The 27832-nt window shown below is 36.5% G+C and overlaps 2 protein-coding genes across 3 annotated transcripts; one reads left to right on the top strand and one right to left on the bottom strand.

Moving 5' to 3' along the window:
• Positions 1–1269: 1269 nt before the first annotated feature.
• Positions 1270–27832, top strand: LOC128156192 (CD151 antigen-like). 2 transcript variants are annotated; one of them, XM_052818242.1, is made up of 8 exons: positions 1270–1357; positions 23064–23208; positions 25276–25506; positions 25739–25813; positions 26086–26196; positions 26423–26614; positions 26765–26848; positions 27023–27832. In XM_052818242.1, exons 2-8 carry the CDS (start codon positions 23149–23151, stop codon positions 27116–27118), a joined length of 849 nt encoding a protein of 282 aa, XP_052674202.1. In that variant the 5' UTR covers positions 1270–1357; positions 23064–23148; the 3' UTR covers positions 27119–27832. The 2 variants fall into 2 exon arrangements, with proteins under 2 accessions (XP_052674202.1, XP_052674201.1); XM_052818241.1 differs by lacking the exon at positions 1270–1357 and adding an exon at positions 1686–1844.
• LOC128156190 (uncharacterized) lies at positions 17790–20951 on the bottom strand. Its single transcript, XM_052818238.1, has 2 exons — positions 20166–20951; positions 17790–19319 (listed from the first exon to the last, which is right to left on the bottom strand). Exon 2 carries the CDS (start codon positions 19231–19233, stop codon positions 18025–18027), a length of 1209 nt encoding a protein of 402 aa, XP_052674198.1. The 5' UTR covers positions 19234–19319; positions 20166–20951; the 3' UTR covers positions 17790–18024.

Below are 27832 nucleotides of genomic sequence, written 5' to 3'. Positions count from 1 at the left end.
TAAAATGACCATAACCATGCATCCAGCAACTTTCAAGCGGAATAATTTTTTCTTCTTCGCATTCCAAATATAAACACCAAAACACTTGAAAACAAAGAACTATAAGGCAAGTCAGTTGTTGCAAAATTTTATCTTATCCATTCCTGTTGTATAATTTTCTATTTGTATTGTATATATATTTCCTCTATTTTTATTTTATAATTTTCATTTGTATTGTATAATATTACACTTGCATTGTATAATTTTCTTTTGCATTGTATAAATCAATTTATATTGCATATAAAATGAAAACTATTTTTGCATATTAATCGCAGAACACATGATTAGCGTGACCAGTGGCATTAAATGACTAGCATGGGGTCAATCAGAAATTCAGACAACTTTGCCAACCCATGGGCGGATCTGAAGGAGGTGGGGTGAGGAAGGGGGATCCTGACACCCTCCCTAAAAACTTCAAATTTTCTAAAACCTACATAGTAAAATAACCGAAAATATGCCTTGAAACCCCCACCCCTCCGGCAAACTCAACCCCCCCCCCCCCCCATAGAAAAAAATTGTGAATCCACGCATTCAACCTATTTCATAGATAGGACAAATGTAAATGTTACTTACTATACTTACTGATAGTATTTCTCTGTAAATAAAATTCTGTCACCAAAGGACAGTCTTAATATTCCACCCCATGAAAATATGTTTGTGTGCAAATCACATGCAACATACAGATTGGTCTTTCGTTGCTTCTAAAACCCTTTCAGTCCAGTAAAACAATTTTACAATATCATTCGAAAAAGTAACTAAGACTGATGACCTATTGCAAACAACCAAAAACACCTTGCGCATTACCTAGTTTGAATATATTACTCAAGGATAAAATTGAACTTATGAAGTTTTTCGTAACAAACCCAAAATAGACAATCTTTTAGAAACACTACAAATAAAAAATCACATGTTACAAATAAAAACTTAACGATACAAATGAAAACAAATACACGTACCTTACAAATGAAAATTATCCATCACAAATATAAAAATATACAATGGCAATGGAATTTATAGAATTTATACAATACACATAGAAATTATAGAATACAAATTGAAAATTATGGAATAAAAATTAAAATTCATACAATGAAAAATGGAAAAGATCAAATACTGCAACGTTTGACATGCCTTAAAACCTCATATTTTCAAATAAAAAGTTCCCATTTTTTATCAGAAATATTAGCTTTTGGAATGGTCAATTTTGATGTAAGATATACATATCATCAGGTGACGTCACCTATTCTGACCGGATACATTCATAGTTACACGGATACTCCTTGACCAGGAAAACCATTGAATAAATTGTAGTATGTAGGTAAGTGTATTTATTTACATATCAAAAAGAGGACTAAACGTTTCACTAGCTAATGGCTTTGTTGTTAAAAGTAAATTATAGGCTTTACTCTCCTTTTTCTCATTTTAAAATTCATAACGTTTTCCCCGTCCCGTATTTTGGTAGTTCAGAGTATTGCGAGAGTGTAATACAAATAATTATAACGAGTATGACTGGTTACATTGTCACAAAACCACGGCCAATATGTACGATCCTCTCCCATTTAGAAAGAGATTTATACGGACACTAAACCAATGCTGGAGACGATGAGTTGCTTCAAACTATAGACCCCCTGTATTCGACCTAACCTAAACTCAAAAACGAGTTGTCTCGCTTTACGTATTTATGGCTTGGACCTTTAACTATAATGGTTAGAAACAGACATGGACGGTTTATTTTAAACACCTAATAATAAACAACTGTGAGAAAGCGGTCACGTTTTGTACCTGTAAATAACGGTAAAGTTGAGGTAAGTGGCATTTTGTTTTACCACTCAAGTAACAGTTTCCTTATTATGATCGGAACTGGTAAATATTCGTACTGCTTGTACTGTACAGAGAACAAAACATATCGGGAATGCATGATTTTCCTTGGATTCGGTTGAATAGCTAACCTTCTATTGATTTTCGTATCTAACTGTACTTTCGTTTCTCAAACAATATGTGTCTAATTTATCTGGAATTGTACATTATTGGTACATCACATGTATGTACCATGCATGATTATTCAACAGTACGTGGTAGACAGGGTATAGGTCAGTATCAAACGGTGGTGTTTTTCTATTCTCTATATAAAAGTGGACAATGTATAATATACACCCTTTCTAGCTAGATTACTGGAGGTGGTGATAGGGGTGGACAGTCTTGAACCACCTTTGTGTACTAATGAAGCTTTTTTAAAGCAGTATGAGAGATTATTTAATCTACTGAAATGCAGAACAATTAATGTATAGATCCACGTACCCGTCTTTGGTTAAATATTTGTAAATAGGATATTTAACAGGTTCGTTTCCTGAAAGCATTATATGTAGTCAACAAAGCATTACAAAGTTTTACACAGGGTACTTATCATAAAGATCATCTCAGTTTAGTTTGGATAGTAGAGTTTTATGTGAAAATTGAAAACTTAAGTAAAATATTATACATATGTACCTGAGCGAAACGATATTTTAAGCTATCTAATGGCAATGTCATGAACGAGTTTGTATTTCTCTTGTGTTATTCATTGTTGTCAATGAGTCTCATAAATCGTATGAATGCACAGATATAATCGTTGGTAACTTGAACAAAACTTTCAAAAATAAATGATTGTAAACAACACTTATCTAGATGGATTAGCATACATCAAAACAAGAGATATAACCAAATTGTTGTCTTTTACAAAAATTTAAATGTTTTAAAAATAAAATAACGAATCAATTGTTTAAGGGACTTGGACACGATTTGAGATCAAAAATGTTATTTTAATTTTTTATGTATAAAATGGTTTACTGGAGCATTTTAAATGATTGACCAAAATATTAAATGTTAAAGTCAAGTTACAAGCGAGATACAGAGGTAAGAATTGATAATTATGTAAACAAAGCTCGAGTCTTATAGTTGTTTACAAAAAATGACATATATAAAAAACAATTTAAAGTAATTCAATATTTTCATAAATACTATTACATGTATCAACAAAAGAAAGATACATTTGATTGAAACTTACACCAATACAACACATATGTAAAAAAGACTATATTCGAGATTTGTTTACAAAACAAAGAATTATGAACTTTATATCTTGCTTATAACTTGATATTTGAGTTTCAAATTTTGACATAGTATTATAAACTGGTATAAACATTGAAAATGGAAAACAAAATTTGAAAATTTTAAGTCAAATCGTGTCCAAGTCCCTTTAAGCATTAAATTTTGATTTTCAAGAAATTGTCCTGTTCTGATTTTAAAGTATTTTTAAAAGGAAGATTATAGATACACGTGTATATTAGGTAAATTAATGTTTTGCCGTTACAGTTAAAAACAAGTTATTGTTTTCAATTTTTTCTTTTTTTGTTTCTAAGATGTTTTGAATGAAGCTTTACTTAATGGTATTCTTAAACAAAATCTAGAACGCTGTATATCCATAGTAATTCAGAAAATCTCTGCTTTAATAAAATATACCGATTTAATCTTGTTCATCATACCGGGTATAACACCAGCGTAGCAGTGTCTGCAGCAAAACAACTATCTGAATACCCAGCATTTGCACATATTGCAATAAAATGATTCATAAGAATCACCTTTGAACTGAGAATTTTCATAGATCTAAACATAACAACCAAATTTCCCCTTTCATTGTTATGGAGGGTAATCGTGTTCAAAAATCCAGACATGTAAACTTGTAAATCCGAATATGCAATCGTGTTGATGTGTGAGGCTGAGCATGAATATGTGTAATTCTGATCGTGTAACCTATAAAACTCGGGCATAAACACGTGTAAGATTTGACTCAGTTCCTTCGCATGATGCACATTTTGCAACTTTATTGTGTACATTAGTTAATTAAACCTTCAACTTTGCACACTTTCAATCCGTAGTTTCTGCGTTTGTAACTTCAGGCTCGGCAATAGCACATCTGACATGATACAAATTGACAAATGTAAAGTCTACAAGTTTGTCGAATTTTGACATGACCTTATATGGCAACTGCCTTGCTGCGGGAAAAGGCATGCCGTAACCGCCGGACCGGAATGAACGAAAAATAAATATAATATTGAGCTAAACTGCTGCAATAAGCTTTTAATGAACTACACCTTTTCTATCGAAAATACCGGTATTATTTTTAGAAAAAAAATTGAGGTATGATTGAAACTGGACCAAACAGGAAGAGGTTCATGTAGAAAAAAAATCGTTGCCGATGTGACGAATGCGCTAATTAAGGTTTTCCGCTCTCAGCGGAAAACCTTACTATTATTCTGAAAAATTTTCAAATTTCTTATTATTTTTTTTTTCTTCTAGACGCCAACTTTGATCCTTAATATCTCGCTCGTTTGTTAACCAATCGTTTTGAAATTTTCAGGACTGATAACATGCCGCGTAATGTTGTCGTTGCATATTTTAGTTGAGGAAAATCCCTATCCGATTTTGAGTTATTCCCCTTTTAGTAAAATTTAACGACTTCTTTTGTCCAGGGGGTTTAGCTTTAACGATGACTGGCAGAGTCTCAAAGATGGGCTGGTTTGGAAGCTTATACATTGAATTTGTGCGAGATATGTTTTATTTATTATTTAAATGCAAATAAAAGGGGTGGTATAGATGTTGAAACAAAGGTAAGAAAAAAAATCAAAAAAATTCGCGTATTTTCCGTGTTAGTTTTCTACCTGATAAAAATTTGTTATAACATGTATTTTAAGAGTTCTTGGTCTTACCCAGACCTTTCATTCGGTATACCGAAAAAGGGGCTGGCCCTTATAATTAGGGAGTTAGAGGCGTCCAAAGTTTCTTGTCAATAACTTAAAAAGGAAAAAACATTTCTAATGCATTATTGAAGCAAAGTTGTAAAGAAAATAATTTTAAATCCTTCTATAGTATTCAATTTAATGTTTTCGTAATTTATAGTCAGTATTTGCAGAAACAATTGTTGTCAGTTCGGTCCATTTTTTGTGGGGGTGCGCACGTTTATGAGGTTATGAAAGGGCTTCTTGTAAAGCACTAACTGATACATGTAGCGCGCAAAAATAATTCCACATAAAATTCCCAAATGTTTTTATACATATGTACATTTTCATTTCATATAGATAAACCTCTTTGACCTTATTTTTGTTGTTTGTTTCATAACTGTGCCCCTGTCTATATTTAGATGCATTACGAGACTCAGGTAACCGATCGATAGGAGAGTCGCTAGCTGTATTCAGGCCGTCGCTAAGACGACAGTGCATGTGCTTGTAGAGCTGGACGTACACGATTAACGCACCACTGTGTTAGTGTAACAGAGACATTTTGAATTGTAATGTTTCAGTACTGGGAGATGTGTTAATAAAATGGTTCCAATGCATGGTAATCAAACTCAACTTTTCTACAATACGTATACACGGCCGTCATATAAATCACAATGTGTATTAATGACATGACAGATGTACGCTGGCAATTTAAACGAACGCGGGATTGCTCCCGATAGAACAATTCTTTTAAAGCAAAAAAAAAAAATACTGATTTGCGATGGATATAATATAATTATCATCGTGGAGATGATTTTAAAAAGTGAACTTAATATTCGTATACGATAATATTTGCATCCAAAGCCGCTAGTTTTAAGTTACGGTTATTAGGGATATTAATTATGACTTGCCCCGCGTTTCAGGTTTTTTACTTGCAAAACATCTACAAACGAAAATACCAAACAACCTTCAGCAGCAACTTATAAATTATTTATTCCATACACAATTCTAAAGAGGTAATTAAATAAATGTTATAAATGCTTTATACTTGTATTCGCTATCTTCCATGGAAAAAAGTGGCATGGAAAAAATGTTGTTCAATGTTCATCAAATACGCTGTAGCCTTAGCAACCGAAAATAATTAACAAACTGTATATTGATAGATTGACATATCAACAAACATTCAGACCCGCAATGTGTTTTCTTACAAGTTCTATAAAACGTAGACTCAATGACTGAATTCTTTACCGTTTTCCGTCTGGGTTATTTTGAATCACGTGTGTACGTTATGTGTAGCCATATAGATGAACACTTTAAGTGTTTAATTTTTAAAAGAAATTGTATACATGCAGAGCAATGCAATGCTAGGACAATAATATCCAACAATGTATATGGTGAGGCCGGTCAGACTGATACTGGTTCTGCTTGTTCTACAAATAGCGAATGTAAGACGAAGTATTTAAGTGTTATATTTTAAACAAATATAAGTATTGCTTTCTTAAAAGCTTGCATTACTCAACAAAATATTTTATTGGAATCATTCTTAGTTACCTTAGCTGCATATATGTACCGCTCGGTCTGTATCCCGGAAAAATTGACTACCATCCGAATTTTTTCATACAAGGTCTACAGACTTGCAGCTAACATTACCTTTAAAAATACATTTTAGAATTTGCCGCTGTTTATAAATTCTTTAAAAAGACGCACAGAATCAAGTGGTAATATGTCGTTTGATATGGTATTTATGACGTCTATTTATATTGTTTTCATTAAAATTATTTCATTATTTCAAGCTTGTGGGTGGGATGGAATCAGTTTCACATGTTATATGACATAAAGATGCCCTCTCCCCACTTTTTCTCGAAGCAACTATTTTTATAAAATTTACATAAAAAAATTGAATTATCATGGAGTTGCCCCCCCCCCCATTTTGGTAGCATGTAAAAAAAATTGGTATGAAAATCATGAAATTATGAGTGAATTTTGAAAATATTGGAAAATTCCAAAAAAAAATTCTTTTTTTGCTTGTCAAGATTTGTTGGATGAGTTTGCCCCCCCCCCCTTTCAAAAACGATGCTACGTGCTTTGAAATTACTCATTTCTTTATTCCCCTCTTTAATAAACAAAACAAACTAACAAACATAACCGATCCAGATAAATATAATTACATGTATCAAAAATAAACTTAAAAAACAAACTACACATTCATCCTTCACCCACAATATTGCCTTTTCGATATTTGTCATCGTTGTAGACCCGTGTAACAATCTATTAAGTAGGTGCTTGCACGAAAAAGAACCCCTTGCTGATCTACATTTTTATTAACGCATACAAAGAAAAAATATATTTTGATTTATTTTTGAATTTCTTTTGATGTAAAAAAAAAAAGAGAAGAAATTGGTTTTCAGTCTCTCTTTATGCCTGTTTGTTAGCGGTTAATCCAATTTCATTTTGAATATCCTTTTGTAATTTAAAAAATGCGATGTAAATTTTTTTCATGCAATATTTCGGATAAAGCAATGAAGAGTTGTTTCTTGAAATTTTATTAGACCATAAAATTGTAAAATGCTAACATTGAAAATTGTGCCCGATTTCTTTCTTTTTTTTTAAGGTAAAACTTTATTGATTTAAAAAATGATTCTTTGAGACAAACAAATTGATAATCAATAAAAGTTTGACAATCTCTAACTGCTGGTCTGTAGCTTTTAGTCGGAAAAAGAATCGGATGGACGACCTAGGACACAGATCGTCCATCCGAATTTCTTGAAAATTGCCATTATTTTCGTACGCGGACGCAATACTCACCGAGACTAAATGGTTCGTATCTTAAGTTTTAACTGCTTTGAAAGGTAATATTGGTTTTCTGATAATTATGAACATGAATGATTAAATAAAAATGGTTAAAATTACAGTAAAATTACCGGCATCGGTCTTCTCCGTGCGCGGATCTAGAAGGGGAAGGGTTCCAGACTCCCCCCCCCCCCCCCCCCGTCCCAGCGAAATTTCTTTCAATTACGTGTACATTATAAACTTACCAAATATGCCTCGGACATCCCTTGGCAAACTCAAATAACCGTCTGACTTTTCAACCCCCACCACGGAAAAATTTTATGATCCGCGCATGTTCCCCCTCCTCAAAATAGAAAATAATTCTTCAAAACCCCTTGTAAAATTTCCAGGATCTCCGCATATATACTAAGAGATTCATTGGCGCTTGCGTTCGATAAAAATGCGTGTAAAACGTTTGCCAATGGTTTTTTTACCTTCGTACCGGGCATAACCACAGTCCCACTCTGTGAATAAAATGCGGCGAATCAAACTAGAGACAACGTGTTAAGATCTGTATTTGCTTATAAACATGTAGTATCATCGTGCAAAATGCACTGTTCAATTATAATTTTTTTTTTTTTACTTTACTTGTAAAATTCAACATCTGTTTCGTAATTTTTTCTCACAGTTTATTTCTTACATAGTTACTTTTTTTATTTAGTGATTGACACTTTTCAGACTTTATATGTGATTTCAAAGAGACAGACTGTCATGTCTCAAGGACTGTTAATCTCTTAAAACAACATTGTGCAATTATCAGATTTTCATTTCTTGGACATCAAAGACTCATTGAGTTTATTTAATTATTTTATATCTGTGAACCTGTCACTCAGCTTACTTATATCATTACATGTCAATTGCAATTTATACTCATTGTTAAGATTCTTATAAATAGTTATGTACAATTGTCAATGCGCAGTCTGGAATACGGCGGCCACCCCTGGCCACGTCCGACTCTCCGAGAGTCTTGAGTCCGGAGGCCACTTCTGGCCATATCCCACTTGTTTGTAACATGTCTGTCTGTTAAATTGTTATGATGTTGCCATCGTTGAGTCTCGTCCAATAATGTGGAATCCTGCATTAATTGCCTGTTTATTTCTCTGGAACTGTATACTGGTGGACCTTCGGGAAAACGGCAAACCTACCCTTCGTTTTAGCTTACGGCCCACAGCGGGCCCCAACCTTTTACCTTAAACACTTTACGCCAACATTCCCTCACCCGGTTCGTACTGCTATCACCGTGTTTTGGGTGATATTTTTAACTTTGATAAATGACGTAGTAAGTTGAACCTGAAAATAGGACAGGAGACGTTGAATATAAATTTAGATGTTTATTTCTTGCCGTCCAAGGAAAAAGTGTAGTAAAAGACAATCACTAATAATCACAAAAATAATGCCAGCAATGCCACAAAATAGTACAAACATGGGGTGGCTTGCAGTAACATGTGCACAGATCACCATTAAGACAAATCTTACACATTTGATTAAATAAAAAGAACATTGCCTAAGACGCATTATACAATCACTGTAATAAAAGAATATGAGGTGACACTATAATTTCAAGTGTAAGGGCACCTTAATAAAACAAAACATACTCAACATTACAGGACTGAAGTGAAAATAAATGAAAGTCTATCACAATATTAAAAAGGGGAAATATAACTCAAATGGAAATTAAAATATGAATGATAATTAACTTCAAATGGGAATTAACTTCAAATGGGGAAATTTACTCAAATGATAAAGTTCACTTGGCATTGTAAAAGGACTTGACTTTAATAAAGAATAGACCAAAACATTAGCACATGGTTTTGTTTACATTATTACATAGACTTCCGGTGACGACTTCCGGTATCAAATTGAGCTGGGGGGGGGTGTAATTACTAAACAAACACACAAACAAAGAGTAAGCGGCTATGAGAAATTAAGTATATACTACACATACAAAACATACGGTAACAACTATGCAAAGGAACGCTACAGGTAAAATGTTACATTGCTACTTGTTTACAAAAAGACCTCTTGAAAAGTGCACATGTACTGACCATAAAAAGGACTTGTAAATAAGCATATCAAATAAACATGACAAAATCTAACTAAATGCATATGTAAAAACAATGAGCAAAGTTACTTACACAGGTAAAACTTGCATATTGGACACTGATCAAAGTTAAGACAAAAGAGTCGCAGGCGTCTATTTTCATTTTTGCACCGGAGGCGATTATAGCCGTTAAAGTCGAAAGAGACGGATAATAACTTTCCGGTTAACAAATTTGAACAGGATATAAATTTGGAAATTAAGATAAAACAAGAAAATAAATTTCAAAGGAATCAGTCTTAAAGATTTGAAGACCGCAAACAATGAAATGAAAAGACTAAGCAACAAATTCCAAAATAAACATTTCCGAAATAAAGTGTCAATATGAAGTCACAAACAACTCATTCATACAAATGATATAGAACATGATATAAACAATAAATTTGCACAAAGTATATAAGTAAAAAGTTTCATTACCTGAAAATAGGACAGGAGACGTTGAATATAAATTTAGATGTTTATTTCTTGCCGTCCAAGGAAAAAGTGATCGGACAAAGCAAGATAGCGTCCCCTGTCCGGCCCTGAGTTAATCTTGTCAATAATTGTAAAAACAAAGTGTGAAGAGAAATTGGCTTGAAAGCTGACATCAAAAAGGACAATTTACCCTTCGGCTTTTAGCTTCTAAACCGAAGAAAAAGGAAAATGACATAGGTGCGAATTAAGTTTGTTCAACGAGTTACTCTAAATAAATCGGCTTCATTTGATTAGTGTGACACTAATTGATTTCACAAGTGTTCAAAGAAAAAGCTATTAATAGTAAAAGAATGTATACTCTTCAGAGTAAGTAAGCAAATATTTCTGACAATTGATAAAGAAAATTACATGTAATGGAATGCACAGTAAAGTTTGGATCGTGTCGGCAATCATGAGCCAGATATTATAAAATATGAAATAAATGTCTAAAAATAGAAATTGTTTACAAGGGTGAAAATGCCCATATGATAATACCCTCCTGGTTGAAAAAATCTTTGTCCTCAAAGATTAAAAAAAAAAGGTACATGTGTTATAAAAAAAAATGAATGAAATTGAATAGCAAATGAATCATTAGGGTTAAAGGGAATATGTACACAGATGTAAACATTCAATGATATTCAGAACTAATGAAGACTAAAAAAAATAATGCATGCCCATTGATAAAAGAAATTGAAGAACATGATGATGTATCAAGTGAGAAAAAAAAAAAATAAGGTACATGGAATCAATGCAAATGTTAACATATATACAACAGGATACAAATGAAAAAGAATAATCATCTTTCATTCATGTACACTCACTGTAAGTCATGCCGAGAAATGGTCCAGACAAAGGAACAACTAGATTTTAGTTTAAGAGTGTAAAATATTGATGGTGTGAGAGGAGGAAGTAAGCAGTATAGGGGTGACGTAGAATGTTATTAATGCGACGTGCTTTGAAAGGTGAGATAAGTTGAGTTGTTTTCACAGTTATAGAGCGGTTAGTATGCACATTAGTAATGTTAATTGGGGTGCACTGTATTTCAATGTAATGAAATATAAGATAACTTCTGGTAATGTTAATAGAGGAAACATCCTGAGGTGGTTGTATGTGCCAGTTGTTAGGGCAGAGAGGCAAGGTGGTTATCTGGATTAGTTCACACACTGGTCCAGTGGTAATTTCTAAGTGAATGGTTGTTAGGTGAGTCTGGACAAATTTGCTCCAGAGGTAAGTTATGCATGCAATCACAAGAAGAGTTGTTATGACTATAGGGGGACATATGGCCAAGGAGTGGTGAAGGATGAGTAGACATGCTCATCAATGGTAGTTGGGTTAGTAGATTCTGGGGATTGGTAAATAAAAGACAATGGTGGTTTAGGTGTTAGTGCAGAGACAGAATGAGTTTGATGGAGGAGAAGTAATGGCATTAGAACTGTTCTGATTTTGTAACAAGACCAAATACTGAAAATAAAACCAAAGGTTGCCAGGGATGTTGCAATGATGGCGATGATTCCACTAGTATCGGGCCAATTATCAACAGCAAATTCAACTTGGCCTGCAATCATGGATTCGGCTAATGTCTTGAATACCTGTCCATCACGCTTGACGGCACTGGCTATACGTTTCAAACTTAGATGTTGGTTTCTGTCATTGGCAACAAACTTGGAGAAGGAATGATTAAATATATTAAAGTTCGGAAGTTTCACTTCTACAAATTCTTGAAAGATGGTGTCACCAAATATATCCGAATGAGAGTGTTGTTTGAAGAATTGTTGGAGGAGAGCCAGGTTGATAGGGTGAAGGATAGAAATTTTATCAGTGTTGTTGTTACACTTGCCAAGTCGAGGTGGAAGGTATAAGTTTTGTGTTGATATGGAACATCTGCAAGGAATCTTCATTACACAGAATGTGCAGCCTTTGAGAATTTTCTGGCTCGAGGAGCAATCAAGAGCAATTGTTGTTGTTTGGTACAGTAGAACATGTGAAGTTGAAATCTCAGAAATGGATGGTTTCAATGAATTTAGCAGGAACCGAAAGTCACATAGTTTGGCTGTGTCTTCTTTTTGGTTAAAGAAGATTGAAGAGAGGCAATTGGGAGATGCAGAGGCAGTCAAGGCGATATTAAAGGTGCAGAATAATGTCGTTGTCCCACTACAGTGTGATAATTGGTTTGATGTCATAGTTGCATAGTGTTGATTGTCTTCTGTGGTAATGAAGTATTCTGGTGTATCAAGGAGTTGCGTGGCATGATTTGATGAAGAATTGACAGGAACAGGAAATGAAAATACTTTGTAGATAGACACTGGGCGGACGTATGGTGAAATGGGTATTTTAAGGGTTAGATAAAGGTGTGAATGAAGTCTAGTGAAAATGAAGTCTCCCTGAGAGTAATAATACAGAGGATCTTTGTGGGAAATGTGAAATTGTGTGAATTTGTTTGAAAGAATATCTTGTACTTGTCTAAGTGAGGATTGTAGGATGTCAGGAGATAGAAGAAACGGGGATAATTTTCCTTTGGTGATATCATGAATTCCAAGCTTCACGTGCTCGAGTTCTTTTTCTAGTTGTGCTGTGACATTGGTTTGTCTGAAGATGAGTTCACTCAGTATGACAAATTCGTGTTCCAGAGCATCCATTGATCTGTGGGCCAGGTTGGATAAAGCGATGGCGTCCTGGTGGTTTTTCTGGACTGCAGACATTACATTGTTGAAGCGTTTATCTACTGTTGAAATGAAGGATGACAGATGATGATCTTGTTGGGCCATTGCCTGAGCTAATTTTACATTGTTGTTGTTAAGAGTCTGCATGTGTCGTTTTAATGCATTAATGTCGTCTGATGTTGCAGTACCGAAGAGTGATTTTGAAATTTTACCCACAAAATCGAAAAGTCCTCTCTTTTGTCTAGATGATCCAATGTATGTTTGTTGTGGAGGTAATGTTGTGGAAGGAATTAAATGATGGATTTGGTTGACGGTTGTGTTTACACTGGCCATACACTGCATACGTAGAAGGTTAATTGATTTGATAATATGGCCGACTGTCTTGCATTTTGGCATGTTACAATATAGGGAGTCGAGATGAATCTTCTTTGGGAGCTGAATCTGGAAGGTGTGGAGCCAGTTTTCTTGACTCAAGAAGATGTTGTTTGATTTTTCAAAGATGATGCCGTAATTGATCCGTTGGATGGTGTTGTCGGTGTTTGTGGCAATTCCAGGGGTACCAAGACACAAGAAAAGAACCAGAAGTAGCAGGTGTTTAAGTCCACTTCCACCTACGAGAAGAGAGAAAAGAGGTATAAGAGGATTGTGCCTTGTATAAGATTGAATGTCAGTATCAGTTTGATCAGAACTGAGAAGCACTAAATTAACAAATTCAAATATTGCTCAATTTTTGAAAAAAAAATTACACAAAAATGAAAAGTCAAAATTTTAACATGATCTTATACAAGCACAAGGGAAATGTTAGTGGTAGAGAAAGTAAAAGTGGATAGGGTGAAAGAATAGGACTAAACATTGCCTTCTAGTTAAAGCAAGATCGCTTTTTGCGTTTGCGGGCTTGGCCAGTTTGTGTCTTATCTATGAGGTACTTCTGGATAAGGGCTGGATTGATATTGTCTTCAGGTTCCCATGTTTTCTCACGGTAGCCTATCCATTTCACAAGAAAGTACTTTTTGCCTTTTTGATACCTATACCGAATAAGTTTTTCAACGTAGCCTATGTTGTCGTCTGAGGTTTGAGATGGAGTCGGTTGAGTGTCCTCTCCGGTAAGTGCGTCGGGAGGATGTATCTCGGGTTGTGACGACGGAGGCTGTGAGCTGTTCTTTCCTTGAGGTGCGTCAGGAGGAACAGGATTTGGTGCACCAGAGTTGTTTGGTTGTGTAGGTGTTGGAGGCTGATCACCTGGAGCCTGTAAAGGTTGAGTGGCATCGTTGTTTGCTGTGGCATCTTGAATGTTGTTTGGATTTGGGTTAACGTGTTGTTCATTGGCATAGTTGTCAGGTGGTAGATGCGTGTCGTCAATGATTTCAGCATCTGGTGGCGGGTCTAAATGTTGACGATGGGCAGGGTTGTTGTAGGGTTTTAGCCTGTTTGCATGTATGTGTGATTTCAGAGCTTTGTTGTTTGAGCAACGGATGATTTTGTAGGTGTTGTTTGATCCTTGTCTCACAATGTAGAATGGTCCATCCCAAGGTTTGGTAAATTTTGGAGAAAGTCCTTTTCTTACTTTTGTGTTGTGAAGTAGGACCCATTCTCCAACTCTGAATTCTTTGTTGACTGCTGTTTTGTCATATTGTGCCTTTTGTCTTTGTTGTGCATTGCGGATGTTGTCAGTGGCAATATTTTCAACGACTTTCAGATGTTTTATTAGATTTTCCACATGAGTTTTGGCGTCTTGGTTCATGCCATCTTTAGGAATTACAGATGTGTCAAAAGGTAATTCCATTTCTGAGCCAAAGAGGATTTGATGAGGAGAAAGGTCAGAGGACTGTGTTGAAGGGCTCATTCTGAGGGCCATCAGAATTCCAGGGAGTAACTCTGTCCAGTTATCCTGATCTTCATTGATGTATGTTCGGATACACTGAGCAATAGTACTATTCATGCGTTCACATGCTGCGTTGGTTTGCGGATGGTATGAGCTTGTGTGATGGCGGGTGACTTGGAAAAGCTCACATACAGCCGTGACTAATTTGCTCATGAAATTTTGTCCTCTATCAGTGATGAGAGTGCGAGGTGCACCATAGCGAGCAAAAATTTCACGAAAAAGTACTGTTGCTATTTCTTTAGAATCCTGGGTTTTCAGAGGAAATGCTTCCGGCCATTTCGAAAAGGAGTCCACGACTAACAGAATATACTTATGACCTTTAGATGTTTTAGTGACAGGACCAAGGATATCCATGTGAATTCTGTTGAATGGTTTGGTGACAGGCATGTTGACAAGAGGTGCGTGAGTATTTTGGGTGGATTTCTTTGCACATTGACATTGATCACATGAACGTACATAGTCTGCCACATTCTGGTACATTCCTGGCCAGTAGTATTTTAGTTGGATGGCTCTGTAAGTGCGTTCGAATCCAAAGTGAGCTCCTCCAGCCAAGCTGTCATGGTATGACCTGAGTACATCCTCCCTTAAGCAACGTGGAACTGCTAGCTGCTTGACATAATTGTCTGGATGTCGTGCTCTTTTTGATCTGGGTTGGTAGTAGTGGTACAGTACGTTGTCCAGAAACACGTAAAAGTTGGATTCGCTGAGCAATTTCTCACGATTTGATTTTTCAGAAGGTAATTCATCATTTTTGAAGTACTTGTACATAGGTTCAAAGTCAGGACAATCTTGTTGTAGTTCTGCAATGGATGGATTTGTATCAATAGCACAGACACAGGCTGTATGAGATGTTGTTTCTGAGACAATTGAATCTTCCGATCTTTTGTAGAAGAATGTGGTCTCGTAAAAGACTTTGTTGGACTCAAGACTGGAAACATCAGCTGAAGGAATTACATCTTCTGATTCAGGTAGGGATTCAGAGGTTTCAGGGTATGGTCGTCGAGAGAGCGCATCTGCCACTTCATTTTTCTTGCCAGGCTTGTAGTGTATTTCGTATTTATATCCTTGTAGGAGAACAGCCCATCTCGCAAGTCTTCCTGTGGACTGTTTCACATTGTTCAGCCACTTTAGTGCAGCGTGGTCTGTGAAAATTTTGAAGGGTTGACTGGCCAAGTACACATGATAGGTTTTAATGCCTTCGACAATAGCGAGTCCTTCTTTCTCAGACACTGGATACTTCCTTTCGTGTTGGTTCAGAGAGCGTCCACCATAAGCAATTACTCTCTCTATCCCTGTTGAATCAGTCTGTCCAAGGATGTAGCCAATTGCTGATCCAGAAGCATCTGTTGTTAGGGTGAAAGGCTTGTTGTGGTCTGGGTAGGCTAGCACAGGAGATGTTGTTAATGCTGTCCTTAGTTTGTCAAAGGCGGATTGGCACTCTTCTGTCCATGTGAATGGCGTATCTTTGCACAGGAGGGCTGTTAATGGGTTGGTGATTCTGCTGTAACCTTTGACGAATTTTCTGTAATAGTTACAGAGGCCAAGGAATGATCGTAATTCCTTTTGGTTCCGAGGTATTGGAAAGGATCGCACAGTATCAGTTTTGGAAACATCAACCTGAACCCCGTCTTTGGTCAACACGTGTCCCAGGTACTTCACTGAAGATAGAGCAAATGCGCATTTGCTAGGTTTCAAGGTTAAACCTGCTTCTGTCAGTCTGGTGAAAATTTGTTCTAAGTGTTGCAGATGTTCTTTGAAAGAATTGGAAAACACAAGAATATCATCCACATAAACGAGACAGGTTTTCCAATTTAGACCACGGAGAACTTGTGTCATGAGGGCTTGGAAGCTGGCTGGAGCGTTCACTAGTCCAAATGGCATGCGTTTCCATTGATAAACACCAGAAGGAGTAACAAAGGCACTTTTATGTTTCGTGTCGCTGTCCATTGGAATTTGCCAGAATCCTGAAGCAAGATCTAGTGTAGAAAATAATTTGGCCTGGGATGATCCTATGGTATCGAAGACATCTTCGAGTCGGGGAAGTGGAAATGTGAATTGCTTCGTTACTGCGTTTAATTTTCTGTAATCCACAGCAAATCTCAGTTGGCCGTTTTTCTTTTTCACCATTACCACTGGACTCTGCCACATGGAGCTTGATTCTTCGATGATACCAGTAGACAACATCTCTTCTATCTGTCGATTCATTTCGGCGTTGACATGTGGAGATTGTCTGTAGAATCTTTGTCGGATAGGATGCGCATCTCCTGTGTCAATGCGATGTGGTTGAGTCTTGGCTTCTCCTAATTCATGTAAGTCAGTTGCAAAGACAGCTCTGTGTTTCGACAAAAAGGACGTAAGAAGATCTTTTTCAACATCAGAGAGGGATGTATGTTGAAGGTCAAAGTGTATTGGATCTTTGGATTGTGAGTTGGTATTCTGTTTTGAAATTGTCAAAGGTGTGTCAAGGGAATAAATTGTCTTTTCATTCACAATGGATGCAGATGCAATTGGTGTTGTAGCATTGAGTCTGATTGGTTTGTTGGATGGGTTGATGATCTGCATGAATGCTTTTCCGGTGTTTTCTACAAGACACTTTGCTCCTGCTAGACTGCGTTGTGGTAGCTGTGCGCATGGTTCTAATAGTACAGTCTTGTGTTTTGGTATGTTAGTAATGAACACTTGCACAGAAACAACAGAATTTGGTGGAATAGAAGTTGTGTTGAGAACTCTAGCAAACCCAGTGTTGGTGTCGATGGAGAATGCTGTGTGGTCATCTGGATCTCTGAGGTATAAGGTACAGTTTTCAGCGTTGAAGATGCCATCATTTTGGTTGAGAAAATCGAGACCCAAGATCAAAGGATGATTAAATGATTGGAAGACATGAAAGGTATGAGAAATGAGGGGCCCATCAAAGGAGATGGGTAAGGATATAGCACCTAGACTAGCGTGTCTTTCACCGCCAACAGCAACAGCATCCCTAACATTAGACGGACTCAACAGACTGGGGTTTATACCAAGTTTGGGTATAAGATCAGAACTTACACAGGATATGCTTGCTCCTGTGTCCACTAATGCTCTAATGGAATGACCATAGATAGAGATTGCAACAGTATTCTTCTCCACAGGCATAATAAGACTAACACTATGAGATTGAGGGTTGGTTTTAGCTGGGGTATTGGATTTGTTAGTGGTTGAGGGTTTAGTGTTAGACTTGTTAGTTGAAGGGGTAGAGTTAGCACTGTGAGGAGAGACTACTGCATGAGAACTGTTAACTGGGTGCCTATCCGTGCTAGGGACAGGCGCGTGCCCCTAACTAGAAGAGTGAGAGTTAGTGTTGGTGAAGGTGCCATTGTTAAAAAGTCGCTGTTTTTTGAAACAAACATTTTCATAATGGTGCCATTTGAAACAGTATGTGCATTTGGTGTTAAAAGCTGGACACTTTTCTCGAATAGAACATGACTTACCACATCCTTTACAGCTTTCGTACTCTCGTGGCTCTCTCTCGTACTGTCTGGATCTCTGGTTCATGTCTCTGCGATTGTTGTGGTACCGTGGTCGTCCACCATGTTGGTTGGTCCAACGCTGCTGTGAGGACTGGTCGGGTTCACTGGTTACACGAAGCGCACTTATATCGGCTTTAATGCTCTTCGTCAGTTCTGTCATTTGGGTCGCGAGGGTGGTGCACAGGTGAGCGAGGCTATGGTCACTGGAATGGTTCAAATTCTGTGGAAGGTCGCTAAGTTCAACTTGAACTTTGGAGATAGTGTTTCTAAGTTCCTGAAAGCTCTTCGGTTCTCGGGAGAGAACTTTCCCACGCCAAGGAGGAAGTAGTCCTGAAGCAATGGCCTGCACTTTGTAAAGTTCAGCCATGTCATGTATCATGCTGATTTTCTCAGCTCTCTCAAGATACTGGTCCATGGTTTCACTTGTATCTTGTCGAATACCCATCAGTGGCATGCCGTATAAAATAGGTTGGAATCTGTCTGTGAGTTGTTTCTTGAATGCTGTTAGTGAGTTGCAGGGAGGCTGCAATGTTTGAAACCACGTACTAGCACTTCCTTCTAATGCACAGGGTAGCATGGCAAGGATTTTCTGATCGGCATAGTTATGGAACTGTTGCCAGGCGTCAAGTTTGGATAACCAGATCACAGGTGACTCTGATCCATTGAATTTGGGGAAACTAAATCCAGTTGCCATAATGTTGTTTTCTAAATTTTCTTCTTCTGATGATTCTTCTTCTGTTATGTTATTTTCAGCTGAAGTATCTAGTGGTTCGTCTGCTGGAGTGCCAGGGGTTGTTGTACTATTATTTTCTTCAGCTGAAGTTTCAGGTGGGGTTATCTGTTCCTCTGAATCAGGGATAGATTCCCTTGAATTTGTTGCTGTAAGGATTATGGTTGCTGTTTGCTCCTCAGGTTCAGTTGATGTGGTCTCTGCAATTTGGAGATAGGATTGTTCCTCTGCAGCAGTTGCTTGTCTTGTCTGTATGGTGTAGTTAATTGGCCTGTTCTTTTTCATCTGGGATCGTTGGATTCAGTCCACCACTTTATCACCGTGTTTTGGGTGATATTTTTAACTTTGATAAATGACGTAGTAAGTTGAACCTGAAAATAGGACAGGAGACGTTGAATATAAATTTAGATGTTTATTTCTTGCCGTCCAAGGAAAAAGTGTAGTAAAAGACAATCACTAATAATCACAAAAATAATGCCAGCAATGCCACAAAATAGTACAAACATGGGGTGGCTTGCAGTAACATGTGCACAGATCACCATTAAGACAAATCTTACACATTTGATTAAATAAAAAGAACATTGCCTAAGACGCATTATACAATCACTGTAATAAAAGAATATGAGGTGACACTATAATTTCAAGTGTAAGGGCACCTTAATAAAACAAAACATACTCAACATTACAGGACTGAAGTGAAAATAAATGAAAGTCTATCACAATATTAAAAAGGGGAAATATAACTCAAATGGAAATTAAAATATGAATGATAATTAACTTCAAATGGGAATTAACTTCAAATGGGGAAATTTACTCAAATGATAAAGTTCACTTGGCATTGTAAAAGGACTTGACTTTAATAAAGAATAGACCAAAACATTAGCACATGGTTTTGTTTACATTATTACATAGACTTCCGGTGACGACTTCCGGTATCAAATTGAGCTGGGGGGGGGGTGTAATTACTAAACAAACACACAAACAAAGAGTAAGCGGCTATGAGAAATTAAGTATATACTACACATACAAAACATACGGTAACAACTATGCAAAGGAACGCTACAGGTAAAATGTTACATTGCTACTTGTTTACAAAAAGACCTCTTGAAAAGTGCACATGTACTGACCATAAAAAGGACTTGTAAATAAGCATATCAAATAAACATGACAAAATCTAACTAAATGCATATGTAAAAACAATGAGCAAAGTTACTTACACAGGTAAAACTTGCATATTGGACACTGATCAAAGTTAAGACAAAAGAGTCGCAGGCGTCTATTTTCATTTTTGCACCGGAGGCGATTATAGCCGTTAAAGTCGAAAGAGACGGATAATAACTTTCCGGTTAACAAATTTGAACAGGATATAAATTTGGAAATTAAGATAAAACAAGAAAATAAATTTCAAAGGAATCAGTCTTAAAGATTTGAAGACCGCAAACAATGAAATGAAAAGACTAAGCAACAAATTCCAAAATAAACATTTCCGAAATAAAGTGTCAATATGAAGTCACAAACAACTCATTCATACAAATGATATAGAACATGATATAAACAATAAATTTGCACAAAGTATATAAGTAAAAAGTTTCATTACCTGAAAATAGGACAGGAGACGTTGAATATAAATTTAGATGTTTATTTCTTGCCGTCCAAGGAAAAAGTGATCGGACAAAGCAAGATAGCGTCCCCTGTCCGGCCCTGAGTTAATCTTGTCAATAATTGTAAAAACAAAGTGTGAAGAGAAATTGGCTTGAAAGCTGACATCAAAAAGGACAATTTACCCTTCGGCTTTTAGCTTCTAAACCGAAGAAAAAGGAAAATGACATAGGTGCGAATTAAGTTTGTTCAACGAGTTACTCTAAATAAATCGGCTTCATTTGATTAGTGTGACACTAATTGATTTCACAAGTGTTCAAAGAAAAAGCTATTAATAGTAAAAGAATGTATACTCTTCAGAGTAAGTAAGCAAATATTTCTGACAATTGATAAAGAAAATTACATGTAATGGAATTTTTGGGCAAAAACATTGCATATAGAGTACCCCATTTTTACTCTTGTTATTTTTCTGAATTAGTTAGAATAAACGACCTCCAAGGATTTGGTAATTTTTCGCGGAAAAATTTATGTTACTTTACACGTATTTATACTTTTTGTTGTTGTGTAAGTGAAAGATAAATAATAACACAATCTTCAATAATAATAAAAAAAAAAACTAGCGCATATTTTTTGTGCGCCGTAAATTGAAGTTTTACTATGGGAGGCACTGTAGCTCAAAGATCGTCCATCTGTATTTTTAGACAGGGAGCTACAGACCTGCAGCTAGTTCACAAGTGGCTGTAAAGCTGTATTATACTAGCTCTCCAGAAAATTTTTATCAGCCAACTTAACAAAGCGAGTCTGTATTGAACCAACATTCAGGACGTCATACTCAATCCCGTAATAATTGCTTAAAATAATTTTTTTAAAATGTCAATTTTTACCTGCATGATATGCTTTTTTCCCTATAAATTGCCGACAATGCAAATAAACATTTCTTAAAATAATTTATACACATTTTAATTTCACGACAGTTAACCTTATCTTTGGAATTTTTATTCATTTTTTTAAAGAGGGTGTCGCTTCTTATGTCTCATATTACCGGGTAATCACAATCTCAATACCAATGTCTTTAAATAGTTTGTTGTTCTTATCGATAACTTTGCAACTCAGCTGACGGACCCCTGTAATTTTTCGCGTGGGGGGGGGGGGGGGTCTTGTCACAACTTTGTGGTAGCGATAAGGATGCATTTGGAGATATTTTCTTAATTCAGCCGAGGCCTATACATTAATAATTTGTTGCATGTACTCTAATAACAGTGGCGTCGGAAGCAAATTGAAGGGGGGGGGGGGCTAAACTAATCATGAAAAACATTGACAAGAATTCCCATAATCATGAAAATTCTAATCCGTGGGGGAGGGTATACCAATAACTCCAATCTTACCTGCCCAATTTTTCCCCCCAAATCATGAAATTCCTAATCCGTGGTGGTGGTGGTGGTGGGGGGGGGGGGGGTGCTAGTATACCTACTATGACTCTATTTTCAATATCACTTTTAATATTTCATTCTCTTTAAGGTCTTTTAAGGAACAATTTTGTTTGTTGCGAGGAAAAAATAGGGGGGGGGGGGTTGAATCCTCCCTGTTGCTACATGTATGTTCCTAATGGTTAGGTCTAACTTGGCAAAAAAGTGTGTGTGTGTGTGGGGGGGGGGGGGTGCTAAGTCCCCCCCCCCCCTCCCGGTTCAGACGCCTATGAATAAAAATGCGTATATATCTTTATACACGTGTATTCAATCAAAGTCATTAAATGTAATGTTTTTCAGTTCTAAGAGGATATCTGAAGCCGATCAAATTCTTTACTCGCATCTTTTTTACATTCTCTTGATAAAATGTACACCAATCTCATAATTTAATTTTCCGAAAAATAATACTCTATGAAATGTTGTTATCCAGAGATAATATGATTATAGGCTTACCTAATATTTTTATTTATTTATTCCGTCCCTATTCCGGCGATTACGGCATGCTTTTACCTGCAGCTAGCCTTTTTCTATCAGTGACGTCACTGTTTCCATATAAGGTCATGTCAAAATTCGACAAACTTGTAGACTTTACATTTGTCAATTTGTATCATGTCAGATGTGCTATTGCCGAGCCTGAAGTTACAAATGCAGAAACTACGGATTGAAAGTGTGCAAAGTTGAAGGTTTAATTAACTAATGTAAACAATAAAGTTGCAAAATGTGCATCATGCGAAGGAACTGAGTCAAATCTTACACGTGTTTATGCCCGAGTTTTATAGGTTACACGATCAGAATTGCACATATTCATGCTCAGGCTCACACATCAACACGATTGCATATTCGGATTTACAAGTTTACATGTCTGGATTTTTGAACACGATTACCCTCCATACATTGTAGAAGATATGTAACGTATTCACTATGACAGAAGATAATGTTATCCCAACACAACATTTTATTACATGTATTTTATTATTGGAATCAAGTATCATTGACCAGATTTAGAATATTGAAAACCACTAGCGTTTGTTGTAAACTGCATATTTTCAGCGACACGAGACAAAACCAGATAACCCATACCAACCACTTGTAGAAAGAAATCAGCAAGGAGGAAGAGACCTACAAGAAAGCCGCCATGTTTTGTGATGACAGATGGGGCCCAATATTTCTGAAGGCAGTCAACGTCCTTTTCATAGTAAGTTTGAAAAAAATGCTTTAATATACTTTAATCTTAAATGTGACATAAACGTGTTCTTTTTTCCACTGAGCATTGGTATCCCTTTTTGGTATCTCTATATTATGAAAATTTAAACACAATGGATTGCAAATTTTTAAGATATAGATTATATTGTGTTTTCATGTTGATTACAATAAGAATGCCAATGACAAGTAATATACAATGGCTTTTTAAGTCAAATGCATAAACCATAAATCTATTTTTAGAAATCGTTTAATATCATTGTTTTAAAACAAATGTTCAAATTCATGTTTTCTACACTAACATCTGCTTAATGGCCGCTGCAACACCCTAAAGACTTCTATGATTTTAGATTTTATTACTTATATTTCTGATATCACTATAGATTTTTAAATTCTTCAACCCAGACTTTCCTTATTTTACCCGGCTCTCAAAGTTTTATCAATAAACGTGGTAACATCTTGCACAAAAGTTGCAAACTAACGATTCTGTTCATTGCTTCAATTGGCCACTTTGCATCGATTCGACAACCGTATATGCATTGTCTTCCCGCAGTTTTTTTGTAACTACAGGTACATTGTTTTTTTCTACATACTGCTGATTTCTCGGAGGTTGATAGATCCATTTATTGCCGTTATCTTGCAAAGGTCTCTCGCCTCAAAGGTCCATAAATCTGTATTGCTCAAGTCTCTCTTTTCTGAGGTTGAGTATTTTTTTTTCGGTTTCTCTTCTCTGAGGTTTAATCAGATCTTGCTTCAGTCTTTCTAAGGAATATAACCACCCCTAGCTCTGTCCTGTAGAGATTCGGACTGTCTTTTGCCTATGAAGTATACACCTCTAGCTTTGTCCTGTAGATATTCGGACTGTCTTTTGCCTCTGAGGTATACACCTCTAGCTTTGTCCTGTAGAGATTCGGACTGTCTTTTGCCTCTGAGGTATAACCACTTCTAGCTCTGTCCTGTAGATATTCGGACTGTCCCTTGCCTCTGATGTATAACCTCTAGCTCTGTCCTTTGCATACTCCAGCCCTCCCTCGCCTCTGAGGTACCTTTAACCACCTCTCACCCTGTCCTGTAGATACGTGTATATCGGGCCCTCCCTCGCCTCTGATATATAACCGTATTGTTCGCTGTCCTGTAGATATTCGGGCCCTCCCTCGCCTCTGATATATAACCGTATTGTTCTCTGTCCTGTAGATATTCGGGCCCTCCCTCGCCTCTGATATATGACCGTATTGTTCTCTGTCCTGTAGATATTCGGTCCTCCCTCGCCTCTGATATATAACCGTATTGTTCGCTGTCCTGTAGATATTCGGGCCCGCCCTCGCCTCTGATATATAACCGTATTGTTCGCTGTCCTGTAGATATTCGGGCCCTCCCTCGCCTCTGATATATAACCGTATTGTTCTCTGTCCTGTAGATATTCGGGCCCTCTCTCGTCTCTGATACATAACCGTATTGTTCTCTGTCCTGTAGATATTCGGGCCCTCCCTCGCCTCTGATATATAATCGTATTGTTCTCTGTCCTGTAGATATTCGGGCCCTCTCTCGCCTCTGATATATAACCGTATTGTTCTCTGTCCTGTAGATAAATCGGGCCCTCCCTCGCCTCTGATATATAACCGTATTGTTCCCTGTCCTGTAGATATTCGGGTCCTCCCTCGCCTTTGATATATAACCGTATTGTTCTCTGTCCTGTATATATTCGGGCCCTCCCTCGCCTTTGATATATAACCGTTTTGTTCTCTGTCCTGTAGATATATAACCGTATTGTTCTCTGTCCTGTAGATATATAACCGTATTGTTCTCTGTCCTGTAGATATATAACCGTTTTGTTCTCTGTCCTGTAGATATATAACAGTATTGTTCTCTGTCCTGTAGATATATAACCGTATTGTTCTCTGTCCTGTAGATATATAACCGTATTGTTCTCTGTCCTGTAGATATATAACCATATTGTTCGCTGTCCTGTAGATATATAACCGTATTGTTGTCTGTCCTGTAGATATATAACCGTATTGTTGTCTGTCCTGTAGATATATAACCGTATTGTTCTGTCCTGTAGATATTCGGGCTGGCCCTCGTCATTCCCGGTGTCCTGGTCCTAGTGAACGTAGATCTGGTCAATGACAATGTGCTGCCCCTGATGAAGGAGCTGACCTACGGGGGCTTCAACCTGGGGGACGTGATCACCAGCCTGTCCGTGTCCCTCATCGTGGTGGGCACCATTGTCCTCATCATCGCCACCCTGGGGGCCATAGGGGCCTTCTGTAACAGACCGGCATGTCTGGACATTGTGAGTATACTGACGCGTTTATCATGCTGTAAATGCAAGTACATGTACATGACTGTGTGTACCTCGCGCTGTCTTATAATTTCCGGCTTGTCACCTAAAAATATAATGGAAGGGAAATACATGTATTAAGAATTCTAAATGTAATCAATCAATTGAAAAACTATTATGACATAACTTCTCTGTTATAATGTAATATATTGATAATTATAATGTATGATGTTTTTCTTTTCAGTATGCTGGCATTGTGTTGCTTTTGTTTATTGCTAAGTTGTTTGCCATCTTCTTGTGGTTTGATATGAATGCAAAAGTAAGTATCTAGGATCTAAGCTGTATAACAATGTGAAATATGAAGAAAATATGATATCGTAAATAACTTTATTTAGTTTGCAATATGAAATGACAAGTAAAACTAACTTGTAAACTTACTAGTAACTATAACGACAAGATTCCAAAATTTCGATTTTTTAAACAAAATTTATTGAAATAAAAAGAAACAAAGTACATTTTAGACTAAACTTGATAATTCATATCAAGTAAACGACTTTATAACAACTCTCCCACGTGTTGGTTGGTTTCTAGTTACAGACGCTGATTAGGACCAACCTGCTGTCCGTTCTACAGACCCAGTACTCGGCCGACGACCTGTCCACCAGTCAGATCTCCACCGCATTTAACTACCTCTTCATGTCGGTCAGTTAGTCTATAAATTGAAAAAAGTACATAATACCATTTTCGACTTTTTCAATACTCGCAACATTTTGCATACGGTATTAGCCTTCAATTTCAACGTAAGAACTAGCTTGTTGAATTGTGTGATAACTGATTAAAATTAAATATTTACAATTAAACTTCTGATTAAAATTTCTTTAAGAACAAAATGAAACAAATACAAGATATACATGGATCTCTTTGACAGTTTTCGTGCTGTGCGGTGAATACCCTGAATGGAACTGTCAATGATTTCGACAACTCCCCCTGGATAACAAGTGGTTCCGCCGGAAGTAAAGAGATCCCGACATTCTGTTGTGTGGGCGTGACCCAGGCCTCCTTCTCAACATTCAATGATACCTCTTGTACAGACACAGTCACAGCGAATTACCAGACGACGGTGAGAGAGAGAGAGAGAGAGAGAGAGAGAGAGAGAGAGAGAGAGAGAGAGGACAGACGGACAGATAAACAGACAGAGAGATGGTGCATGGGTCTTGAACACTGTCTTTTTTATTGTGTATCTTTACGCGACTTTTGTATTACTTTTCAGGGTTGTTATGACGCTGTCTACAGTCTCCTCAGCAGCTACTCCATTGCGTTTATAGTGATTGGGATTTCTGTATTAGTGATAGAGGTAATACTCTTATTTTCATTGACTTATTTCATCTGCTCTAATTCTGCAAGAAAAGAAAAATCAGTTTTAAATGAAGCAACTGTCAATATAAACAAGGGAAAATGAAAATAAAAACGTGATATTATTCTTGATTGGTTATCATAATAAAAATTATTTGTATTTAATCATGTTAAGGCTCTGGCGGTAGTGACAGCGACTAATTACACCCACTACAAAACCAAGCAAGAGGAGAGGCTAAGGAGAAAACAAGAGAAAAAGAACAAAGCTTGATTAACTTGATTTCAACAAACAATCACTAAGTGGTACTCCGTTAGCGGGGATGATGTTCGAACTGTACCTGTGCATATTTATTCTGGTGCTTAGTTCTCTGTTTATAAAATAATACTTCAAGTTGATCTTTTTATTTATTGTCTATGCAATTTATTACGTTGATATACTTATGAATGGCATTGAAACTTCAGTTACAAATCTATGTTATCAAATTATGTAAGATAGGCGTAATAAATGTTGATTGATTGTTTTGTTTTTCAGAAGATACTGAAAATAAAGAATAATACCATAATATGAAAATATTGTTTTCACGTACACTGTTATGATAACTTCTTTGCATTAAAAAACAAACAACAAAACATTGCTCGTCCCATATTCATAATGTAATTCATTATTTTTCACATGAAATTATGACACAACTTGATATGTACGTATGTTTTGAAAAGATTTTTTGGGAGATGTTGAAAGCAAACTGTATGAAAGGCTATTAAGTTTTCGCCCTGTCTTTTTTTCTCTTAAAACTGTTTTGCCTTGTCTTGAATTCACACAGACAATAGAATATATGTTGAATACTCTTTAATTTAAGAATTATTTTAAAATTCCCCCGCTGACAAGGAGGGCTAAAGGGGTGGAAATGAAACGTATGCGAATAAATTATTTCTTTATACATGTATATAGTATTTGTTAAATAAAAAAGTTACTGGACTGAGAAAA

The sequence above is a fragment of the Crassostrea angulata genome, chromosome 7, assembly GCF_025612915.1.
Source record: "Crassostrea angulata isolate pt1a10 chromosome 7, ASM2561291v2, whole genome shotgun sequence".
In the NCBI taxonomy this organism is placed as follows: Eukaryota; Metazoa; Mollusca; class Bivalvia; order Ostreida; family Ostreidae; genus Magallana; species Magallana angulata.
This window is presented reverse-complemented; position numbering and strand designations above follow the sequence as displayed.